This window comes from Balaenoptera ricei, chromosome X (genome assembly GCF_028023285.1).
Source record: "Balaenoptera ricei isolate mBalRic1 chromosome X, mBalRic1.hap2, whole genome shotgun sequence".
NCBI classification, from domain to species: domain Eukaryota; kingdom Metazoa; phylum Chordata; class Mammalia; order Artiodactyla; family Balaenopteridae; genus Balaenoptera; species Balaenoptera ricei.
Window position 1 is genome coordinate 11,840,673 of NC_082660.1, and position 12,168 is coordinate 11,852,840.

Consider the following 12,168-nt stretch of genomic DNA (forward strand, 5'->3'; position numbering starts at 1 on the left):
TCAATTGTTGACTCTGCAGTGGTAGCTTAGAGATCTAGGATTTAAGAGATAGACTCTACCTGATACCTGAGATATTACATATAGTCAAAAATGGCAATCACTAATCATTAATCTCACAAGCTACACATTTTAACCAATATCATAATGACCATGCAGCCTCACGTCAGAAGGTTTTCTCACTCAGAAATCCATTCCAACCTAGGGCCCTAGAGTGAGAAGAGGGTCTGTTGGAGGCAGGAGAATGTAATTCAGAACATTCTATCACGATGAAATTGGGTTTATCATTCTCTGTGAGGAAACGTCCTCAAGCAACTAAAGATTTGGTAAAACAACTTCTTGCCCTCTCTACCTAAACCTCTACTTCTCAGCTGGTGTCAATTATAAATTAATAAGTCCTTTCTTAATCTCTACTTCATCTTTTCAATGGAAGAAAGAATGCCCACGTAAGAGGAGGGCCATCTCTCTTCAGGAAGACCCATAAGAGTTCACGAGGTGACCTGAGGCAGGATATTAGACATCTTTCAACTCTTTTCCTAAGGAAATTGACTTTGAGACTCTTAATAATGGGCTTTCGGGACTTCCCTGGTGGCGCAGTGGTTAAGAACCTGCCTGCCAATGCAGGGGACACAGGTTCGAGCCCTGGTCCAGGAGGATCCCACATGCCACGGGGCAGCTCAGCCCGTGCGCCACAACTACTGAGCCTGCACTCTAGAGCCCGTGAGCCATAACTACTGAGCCTGCGCTCTAGAGCCTGCGTGCCACATCTACTGAGCCCACGTGCCACAACTACTGAAGCCCGTGCACCTAGAGCCCATGTTCTGCAACAAGAGAAGCCACCGCAATGAGAAGCCCTCGCGCCGCAACAAAGAGTAGCCCTGCTCACCACAAGTAGAGAAAGCCCGCTCACAGCAGCAAAGACCCAATGCAGCCAAAAATAAATAAATAAATAAATAAATAAATAAATAAATTTATAAAAAACAAATGGGGTTTCCATTTGTCATTTGTGTGTATGAATTTAATGGAGACCAAAATTCCATCAACAAAGGGGCACTTACTACAATGGACTCATAAACATAGTTATTAAAAACAGTGTGGGTATATAGTAGTTTCTCCGTGACTTGAAAAATATCAGTCATACATATGATGAGAAATAAGTCTGTTCCCTGGATAGGAAATATAGAAAGTATGACTTTGTCACTTAATAATCATGTGGACTTGGGAGAATTGATCAACTTACATGAGCTTTAAATTCCTCACTGGAAAAAATATAGTGATTAATCATTGTTCTGCCTACTACATAGTATGGGTATTTTGAAAACTACAAAGCATTATGTATATGTTAGAGATTTATCAGTGTCAGTAAATGATACTGATGTTCAAACGATTCTGATGTTCCTAAGAAATGTCTATTTGTTTACATCTACTTAGAATTCTTTAATATGTGGCATCATATAGACCAAATATTGTGTATTGATCCTTATGATGTTATAGGATGGGTCAGAATCTTCTCATTTTTCTGGTAAGAGTACAAAACAAGGGTGCCGCATGCCTCAACCAGCTGTGATTCAGTGAATTAGAAGCTTAGGTGGATTCAACTTCAGGATTCTATTGCATTGCAAATAAGAGCTTTTCCAAGCTCCTGAGACTTACTGTCTTTGAAAGTGGAATTGTCCAAGGGACAGTGAAAACATGAACTGTAGCAGTCAGTAGATGCTCAGAACTGAGATTACGAGCCTAAAGCACACAGTCAGCTATGATGTGATAAGACTTTCAAGAGTATTCCGTATTTTTTGTAGCAATATCATCATCTGTATTTTATATATTATGACAATGAGGCTCAGTGGTATTAAATGACTTGCCCATGGTCATATAACTGATCAGTGTTAGAGGTGGTACCTGGATTAAGGACATCAGATTAATAGTCTCTTAGTTGTATTTTCATCTCATGCTATAGACTCCTGAGCCACTGAGCTGGGTTTCCTTTCAAATCATCATAGTACTCAACTTGTTAATTCCCTGACAAGTAATTTTTTTTTTAGATTTAAAATGATTAACAAGTAATTTTTGACAGAACGATACATATGTAAGTATATTGGTTTTTTTAAGCAGCACTTCTGGGTGCATTCAAAAAATTACATTCTCATCACCATTATGATTCCTGTCATAACACTGAATGGATGGATATACCATGGTAGACAAAACCAGATGCTGCCCCTGTCCATTACAAAGCTCATTATCTAAGCAATTAATCATATACATGTATACGTGCAATGGTGACAAGCTCTTTGAATCAAAGTTGCTGAGTAGTAAGGGAGCCTGTAATAGATAGAGGTGTGCAGGTTGGGAAAGTCCCTCTTGAGAAAATAACACTTGAGAAGAGATTTGAAAAATAAGCTGATGTTAACAAGACAAGATGGGAGGCATGAGCACTCTCTGAGATTAAGCAAGATGGCAAGCACGGGGGACTAAAAAGGGGCCGGTATGGATAGAGGAGAAGGAATGAGATGAGTAGGGAATGAGATGAAAGACAATGTAGGCACAGGCCAGACCACGTGGAACTTTTAGATCATGTTAAGTAGTCTTCTTTTCTACCTAAAGATCAGTGGAAAGTCATCATGTTACTCAGAGGGTATGACGTGATCAGATTTTGATTTCTGAACAGTCGTTGTGGATGCAATGTAATCACGAGGTGGAGGAGGACCTGCTGCTGGTGCAGGTAGAGGAGTTGGCTAACTATGGCCACAGTACGAGCAAGAGATCAGGGTAGCTCAACTAGGGTCACGGAGGCTGAGAGGGAGAGAAGTGGACAGACTTGGTAAATATGTGAGAGAAAAATCAATAGAGCTTCGTAGAGAACTGAATATGGTAGGCGATGGAGAGGGAGTCTTAGCGTTGATGCCTTGGCTTTTGGTTGGTGATAATGAAACAGGCACAGCAGAAGAGAAACAGGACTTGAAGGAAGTATTAAAAGTTTGGTTTTGACCTGTGGACTTTGTGGAGCCTTTGAGACATTCAACAGGAATTGTTTAGGATGTGCAGGTCTGGACAGAAATATATATTTGTGTGTCATCTGCATAAAAGGAAAATGCAAGTTACAGATGTGTATAATATTGTCTAAGAGAGTGTAGTATGAGAAGATAAGAGGACCTCCAATACAGACTTTAGAAAATCCAACTTTTACAAGCCAGGTAGAGGAGGATATGGCTGCCAAGGAGACAGAATAGGAGGCAAGCCAGGAGTGTACTATGTCACAGGGTCGAGGGAAGAAAGCCCTTCAAGAGAGCAGAATGGTGGCTCTTAGGGACAGAAGAGAGGGGGAAATGAGGGGCTGCTAATCAGTGGGTATAGTTTCAGTGATGCAAGATGAGTAAGTTCTAGAGATGCACTGTACAATATTGAGCCTGTAGTTAACAACATTGTATTTTACACTTAAAAATCTGTTGAGAGAGTAGATTTCAAGTTAAGTGTTCTTTCCACAATAAAATAAAAATAAATTTAAATAAAAGAAGGGAAAAGAGATCGATGATGTCAAGTGCCATGTAAATGTCAAGTAAGACGACAACAGCAAAATATCTTTCGGCCTTAGTTACAAGGAATTCATTGGCAGACTTAGTGAGAGCTGTTTCTGTAGATTGACGGAGCTGGAATCCAAATTGAGGAGAGCTGAGAAGTAAAATGAGGAGGTTACACTAGATCCTCTCTAAAGTTCCTTCCAACTCTAAAATAATATGTGCTTTGATCTCATGCTGCTAGCCAGAGTCTCCCTTTGTCACAGGTTTCCCTACTCACCCTACTCTTGTTTAATAACAAAACTCTGCTGTTGAAAGAAATGACTTGCAAAGACTGTCTTACTTTAAGCATCATTACAACCTCAAAAAATTTTAGGACAAATCATTTTCATATACTTTTACATAAATATTTTCTCTTTTGGAAAGAATCTTGAACACAAAAAAATCTTGTATGAGTTTTCCATAGCACCAATTGAAGAAATATATTTCCAAGAATTGATTTTATTTTTTGGGTCAGGACTGCAGGGATAAAACCAGGTCTAGAGTTTCCATGTGGATGAATTCGGAAGTGAACAGATTCAAAGCTGCAGTCCAGGGATGTCTCACCCTACACCATACTGTTTTCCTTTTAAATTGAATCACTTTTTCTGGGCTTTGGGAGTTAAGAGAACACTTCCAAAGAACTGATTTTGTATGGAAGCAGAATGCTTGGGCACTGCTGCTTTTCATCTAAAGAAAGGTCCTATATTCTCACTGTCTTGGTGGGATAAATTTCTGATAAAAGGGCATACAGACCATTGCTACTTGACGTGTGATCTGTGGACCAGCAGAAACAACCTCAGCTAGGAACTTGGTAGAAATGCAGAATCTCAGGCACCACCTCAGACCTACCAGATCAGAATCTGCATTTCAACAAGCTCTTCAGGTGATTTATGTTAAGATTAAAAGGTGCAAAGAACATGCATTTTTTTCTCAGAATCTACTTTCTAAAAACATAGAATTCTTTGTTACTCTGCCATAATATTTAAACTTATCCATGGGCATATTAGTCATTTATGGACTGAAAATTAATCATTTTGTTTTGTTTTAAAATTAAGACCTGCAGTGGAGTGCCAAGGTGACGAACAAGGTACATTTTACAGACAAAAAGTAGGTTACACACCCAGCTCATGGCAGAACATGCATTTTTCATTCCCCCTTGCCAGAGCTGATAATTACTTACACTGAACTATCTACCCTTCCTCTTTTTTATTAATAACAACATTTGTAAGTTTAATTTGAAATAGCAAGGTTACCTGTCATGCTTTTGTACAGGATTTATAAACTTTCACTATTTTCTGTCTCTTTAGCCAATTTAGGAGAACATTTACACTTTATTACACGACTCCTCCCTGGTGATTAACAACTGGAATGGGCAGATGAAACTCCACCCGCAGTCTCACCCTTCCTTGCTCCAGCTCTTACTCGGAGCCCTACTCTCTAACCTTTAACCAGGGCAAGAAAAGATTGCTACTGCCCCCTGCCGGCCCATTGTATTTTTCCTCCTCTACAAATCCGTGACTTGAAGAGGATGCCCAAGGATTTTGAGCCGCTGAAGAAAGCTCAGAGAAGGGGCTTTCCCTAGTAAAGAAGTAGAGAGATCCTTTGGGAACAGGCAGCTAAAATCAAACGAAAACACTCAAGGGGCGAGGAAGGTATAAAGGGCTTCTAAATTAAATTATCGATCCTCATGACCATTTTCTGCATATGGGCTTCTCTATGCCCATGAAATGTACCCTCCTCTTCAGCACAGGATTCCTCTTTTGCCTCTAGCTTTCACTGATAACGAGTAGACTACCCACCCCCCTATTATAATTTCAGTACTCGAGATCCTGTTCTCTGCTTCGCCCAATTTTCTTTTCCCACGCCTAGACCTTATTCCCTTCTCTTTTCTGCTTCAAACTCCCGTCCCGCCCACCCACCGACAGACTCGCATTTCCAGGAGCTCAGACCCTAGCCTTCTTCACCCTCTCCATCTACCCTGACCTCTGCTCTTCCCTGGGCATCACCGCACCCCTTCAGCACCCCTTCGCGCGGAACGGCCAGTCACTCTTTGCCTTGGAATAGCAGGCATGTCCCCTCTGGAATGCCTCTCCCCGACCCCCGCCCCAAGCGACTGAAAAAGGAAACATGCGCACTTCAGAGCTAGGAGCTGTCCGAGTGCTGAAATTTATAGGCTCGGTAAGATCACGTCTCCGTCTTTCTGTAGCCCTCATTCCAGCACAGGATTTCAGCAATTTTGCCCTCTTCTTCCTACCCACTCCAGCACGCAGAGTCCTTTCTTCTCCCTCATTTACAACTTCTTTTAAAAAGAGAACATTTTCTAGAGAAAAGGGATTTGCTAAATAGAAAGGACATAAAACAAAAGCTACAGCAACCCGACTTCCAGCATGGCATTGTCACCAGCCCCCTTTGCATGGTGATGCGATTAAGGTAGCAGCATTTTTATTATTCAGGAAAAGCAGCTGGGGGATCCATCAGTTCTAAGGCTTTGTCTTTCCTAGGTTAACTGATGGTCCTAAGCCCCCGTTTGACCTGACCATGATGCCCAGTACTGGCACTTTTTGTTTTTTCTCAGCAAACTGTACAAACCCAAATCTCTTCTTGATTTTCAAGGAAACTAGATTCCTGCCAGATTTTGAGTCTGGACAATAAATAGATACTTTGTCCTAGCTTCCTTCTGGAATCATTTCGGGAATATTTTCCACAAGCATCACAGATACAGGAATGAACCGGCAGCTAGTGAACATTTTGACAGCCTTGTTTGCATTTTTCTTAGAGACAAACCACTTCAGGTAGGTGAAACGACTTTGCATGCTGATATTTTCCACATGAAAACTGTTTGAAAGAGAACGTGTCATGCAATTTTTATCTATTTCTCTATGCCCCGGACCACATTATGTTAATTTTATACAGGAGAGTTATAGTTCTTTTGTTCTTTTAAAAAGCTTAATTATGGTGGGAAGGTGGTAAATTTTCACAAAGGCAAGTTTTATGATGCATAACCCCACTCTGTGCATTTCAACGTATTTTCACAGCCAATGTGATATTAAGATACTCTGATGAGTTGCGTGCTCTTTACATTTCTAAATAATGGTGATTTTTTTTTTCTTTTTTGCTTTCAAATTCCTCTGGAAGTCATTTAAAGGGATTATTGAATGCAGTGCTTTTCATATGGTGGAAGTGATTGAATTAATTTGCCAGAAGCATGCATGCTCATTTTATGTAAAATATAAAAGAACCCAGATTCTTAGCTAACTTGGGACTTCTATTGTATTTCAGCAACTAGATGCATGCTATGAGAACTACAATTCAGGAAATTTCTTGAAATATCAAAAACATTTAAAATCTCATTTTACCACTGTAGCCTACTGTTCAATATATTTAGAAATGTATTGCCTATCAAAACTGAATTAATATGACATCTTTGTATTCATGCATGCATGAGAAATGGACTATGCATAATTTTAAAAAGTGAGAAATCACTATTTGCATGCTTGCATTTTCTACTTAATTTACAAATCGTCTAATCAATTGATACCTCAAAATACCAGATTATTACCAGTAAGTGAAATAGCCATCCTAATGGCTAAGAGGTTCTAAGACAAGATAGAGATAAGAGGTGTTCATACAACAAAGTGTAGGACTCTTCATTTAATTTTCACCACATTTTATGGTATTTTTTCACAGAACCAAGAAAAATGGAACATATAGCAACAATGCTATGAGTACTGGGAAAACCCACTATGTTCCTTTCAGGTTCACACCTCCTACTATGATTAAGAAAAATTGTAGGCTGGGTTTTATTAGAATCATCATCATCATCATCTTCATCACCACCACCATCACCATTATAATCAAATAATACTTGATTAATCAGATGAATCTGCATATGGGAATGTGAGTATTTCTAGGTGATTGTATCAATTTTTAACTCTTACCAAATGTTTATATCATCTTTGTACTTATATTTAATATTACTTCTTTGAAAAACCGGCAAGAATGTGGTATTTTCCTAGTGATAAGAATTAACAATATTATTTGTTAAAATGCTGAAAAGAAAGCTTGTAAAATATATACTTTATGGAAGAAATCAACATTCAGTCAACCACTATGTATTGTCAAAGAATTCATTTCGCTACAAACCATATATGCTCTTTTTATAAGCCTTTTAAGGAAAATGAAAGTCTGAGAAATTTTCCAGTTACCATTCAGTGTTTTTGATAATGCAAAAGACAAAATGCTTTAGAAGTTCTTTTTCATGAATACTTTACTAGAGAGTCAACAATTTAAATGCTAATATATAAATAACAACTGATAAAATAATAGAAGTACAGACATGCTCATTGTTGACCTATTTTAAAATGAAGTTAAATTTCCAAGTGAAGATTTTCTTTTAGAAAACACATTGGAAATTATTAATAGCTGAAAGCTAGAATAGAATCTAGCAGGTGACAAAATAAGCAATGGGATACTTAGTTCATGATTTACTTTGTTCTGCCCATCTTATTATATATTTTTTATAAAAAGTAGAGGACATATTAAGGGCCGAAATTCTGGAAGAATGTTTTGGAAGTCATGGGGAAATAATTTAAGACAATCACATAAATTTTAGAAATTATCTTCATTTTTCTGATGACACTAGAAAGAAACAGCTTTATATATCCGTAAAACCTACAACCTAAAGCTATGCATGTTGCATCATCTTAATTATCTTATGGCAAAGTTTGGTAACTTAGGAGATATGACTCAGGATTTATACCTTTCATCACTTAAAGTTAACTCTAGACCATGTACAAGTTAGGAAGTTGACCAAAGAGTTTATAATTTTCCTTTTCTTCTTCTTAACGTATCAAATATATTTACAAAACATGATGTCAAACATTCTGTGAGCATCAGTTCTCAGGTGATAAGAATGGAATTGTTGCTAAAAGAGTTAATGATGTGTTTAGGGCAGCTTTCTGCAAAGACCATGACTCCAGGTCTGGAAAACAACCTTCGCAGACCCTATCTCCTTCAGATTTCTTGGACAAATTAATGGGAAGGACATCAGGATATGACGCAAGAATCAGGCCAAATTTTAAAGGTAGGTTTCACTGAAACTTATGTTAATTAAGCCTGTGGGAAATCTAGATGTTTGAATACTCTGAAAAAAAATTTTCAGGGCTTTTTATTATAAAGTGAAAACAACAAGCATAGTATTCATTTCATTTTGGCATTCTTTTGAACTAGTTGATTTAATAGCTTAAATTTTACATGTCGCTTGCCAGTTTCAAAAACTTTACTCATTTGTGTTATGTTCCACAAAGAAAACTAACGTCAGAGATTATTGCCACACTTCCTATGTTATCTTAAGTGGGAGTGGGACTGGAAATGAATACAAGAACAAATGATGGACTTGATTTGTATGAATCGTTACACCAAAATCTTTGGTTTGGGTTTTAAATACGTACTCCCAAAATGAAGTTTACATCTCAATATATAACATGCCATTTTATACACTTTCAGGCCTCTCTCATTTTTAAACCTTGTGAGAAAAGGCTCTAACTGAATATATTACAAAGTTTTGGTTTCCTCTTGTTTAAACATTCTAATTCTTTATTTGAAATTCTTTATCTGAAGTTAACAAAGAAGATCACAGAATTGTAAAGTGTGTATGTCAAAGATGGTGGATACTTTCTTTGTTCAATTAGAAACAAACCAAAAAGTTTGGTGTTTTTGTATGTTTAACATTACAAAAATGTAATTAATATAAATTACTTTTTAGAAATTACCTTTTATCTATTTGATTTATTTTTACTCTGAATCAGAAAAATACTGAAATAAGAAAGAACCAATTAATTATTAATTGAACTGTTTTTGATGTTTTAATTTTTGGATACGTATTTTAAATAAATGCATTTTATCTTGTAATTTAACTTAAAATAATGCATTGTGAAGTGCTTATATTTTATAAAAGGATAAATCTATAATATTCTAGGTATTATGTCATAATTCATGCATCGCTTTGGTTTTGCTTATTAGCTATTTAATTGGATTGCTTTCCTTGAGGTTTGATTAATTTTTATTATTGGCAAATATGAGCATGAAAACTAAATTCAAAATTCCTTTCTTCTTTAAATGCTGCACCTCTGAATATACCCAGCTAAGGGCACATTTCATAAAGAAACATGTCAGAATTTTGACCAAACAGATGTTTTTGACTTATAGAGTATTTCCAAAAGAGACAACAGAACTTAGTTCAAAAGCTTGATTTTGCTGAAAACAATTTTCATGTTCGCCCAATTTCATATTAATTTTGTGGTCATTGGAAGTCAATATTTGAAATAAAATCCTATGAGTGAGTATTCGAGAGTCAGCTTTTTCAATGGGCCTGCTCACTTGTACATTTATTCACTGAGCCATTCAATAACTTTTGAGTCTGAACTACATGCAGGATACTAACTACTGCATGCTTTGAAAACTTGAGAGTTGAAACAGGTTTGGATGCTACCATCAAAAATTTCAGTGGAGAGACTAGATGTTACATGAATACTTATACAATAAAATACTACAGGATTCCAACAAAAGTAGAGATGCTTTCCTATTAAGCTATTCACGGAAAGCTTCATAGAGAAGGACCAGAGATGGAAAATTGTTTCAAGTTTATGAGCATCTTGTTTAATAGCAGCTATTATTCATTATTTTCTAGAAATAATTTTTTAAGAGGGAAGAAAAGTGCAAAGAGTAATAAAACAAACACCCATGTTGCCAATGCTACTTTAAGTGACCACATAGAATGAGCAATAATTTCCACACACAGCTTTTTTTTCTGGTTCTTCTGGGGATGTCACCCTTTGGAGATAACATTTCTCATGATTCTGAAGAATAAATAAATGAGGAGAATATCAAGCATAGCAAAGCATGGCCATGTTTTTGAGATCTGTCCTAAAGACCTGAGTACAGGATGTTTTAAAGACTTATAAAAGGGAAATGGGTGAATATAATTTAAGACTCTAACATTAATGAACTTTACTGACTTTTGTCTCCCTCTTCCCTTAACTCTCCGATTCAATGAACCCTGATATTCTTTCATAACTTTTACTTACATGGACCATTTACATCAGATCAATTACCTAACAGCTCTCACAATTCTCTTTACTGTGAGGATCTTGGCTTTTCCTAGATGTAAAACATTCCCCATTATTTTAGACTAAAATGATTTTTCCTCCTTGGTGTTCCCATGAAACTTTATATGTCTAATACAGTTCTTTTGCACATTTATGTTTTATCAACTCACCCCCGCACTGCATGTGAGAGGGCAGGGAGGTACCTTATTTATATATATATAATATTATATATATAGTTTATATATATAATATTATACATAGTTTCAGGTGTACAGCATACTGATTCAGGGTTTTTGTTTTTTGCAGATTATATTCCATTAGAGGTTACTACAAGATATTGGGAAGGGGTGGGAAATTTTGAGGGACGAACCAGTGGTCGTAGTGGCTAGCAAAGATGATTTTAGCTGAGCTGAGGAGAAAGAAATAAAAGAAAGAGATAATAGGGGACTTGTAACAGCAAAGAGGCTAGGAAGATTATAGTACTTACTGCAGTTGATTAGCAATGTATCAATGAGAAATTTTATAGAGTAGGTAGAAATGAAAGGTGATTAGGAAATGTGATTGTATCTGGAATAGTGATAGGCTCCCTGTAAATGCCAAAAACCAAACTGACTATGATAACAATAAACATGGTGATGATCATGACAATGATATTGAAAACAACAATAATGGTGATTAATAAGAAGACAAAAGGGCAAAATTTGACCACAAGAATATAAGCAAGAGCCAAATATGGGCTGTTGAGATAAAGGCTATGGCTTTTCTAGAAGTCTTATTAAATATTAGCACATTTCTCTGTTTTCCTTGCTGCCGTGCATTGGCAAGGGAAAAGAAATGTATATGCACAATTTTTCTTATTGGAAGGAATTTTTCCTGCATCCTTTCAAGTCAGTAAAATATTTCATGTCTATTCCATATCCCTGATGGGCTCTGAAAAATGTCATAATGGGCATATATACAAGAAGGAAGATGGATGTAAGCTAGAAAAGGGAACCAGAAGTGATTCAGACTTAGACTCTGTAATTGAGAGTCATTCTTAGAAACTATAGGGAAAAAATAGCTTTTCTGATGTGCTGAAGCACAAGTGTATAAACAAAGTCATGAGTCAGAGTTGCCAATTGCATTCCATCTATGAGAGCCATAGAGACTTGGGTCAGACCCCGTCAAAACATAAATTTTCAAAATCCTCAGTTCAGATAAAAACACAAGCTATGTCCATTCACAATTACCTGTTTCTGAAACCATGGTAAATGTTGATTCTATGTCAACAGAGAAGCCTCTTTCCCCACTTGGGTGATTTGTCTCGTTGTCAGTTGATTTATCATGGTGTTATTCCATCATCCTATCAGATACTCCTTTGTCAGTATTACTGTATCTTGAAAATGCCACTTTAAACATTAAGCTTTTAAAGAAGCCAAATGAAATGCTCAAACCTGGGCAAAATGCATTAGTTCTGATTCTCTCTCTTTGAAACAAAGCCTTTATCTATTTTAATGAAATTTTCTTTGAAA

The 12,168-nt window shown here is 36.8% G+C and overlaps 1 protein-coding gene across 3 annotated transcripts in view; it reads left to right on the plus strand.

The window, feature by feature from the left end:
- Nucleotides 1-6,275: 6,275 nt before the first annotated feature.
- GLRA2 (glycine receptor alpha 2) overlaps nt 6,276-12,168 on the plus strand; it is a 190,496-nt gene continuing 184,603 nt past the window's right edge. For 2 of the 3 annotated variants that reach the window (XM_059910774.1, XM_059910775.1), the window contains exons 1-2: nt 6,276-6,343; nt 8,501-8,634. In XM_059910774.1, coding sequence (XP_059766757.1) covers nt 6,276-6,343; nt 8,501-8,634 — 202 coding nt within the window. Of the gene's footprint in view, nt 6,344-7,428; nt 7,449-8,500; nt 8,635-12,168 lie in introns of those variants that run through there. The other variant, XM_059910776.1, reaches the window with a different exon arrangement.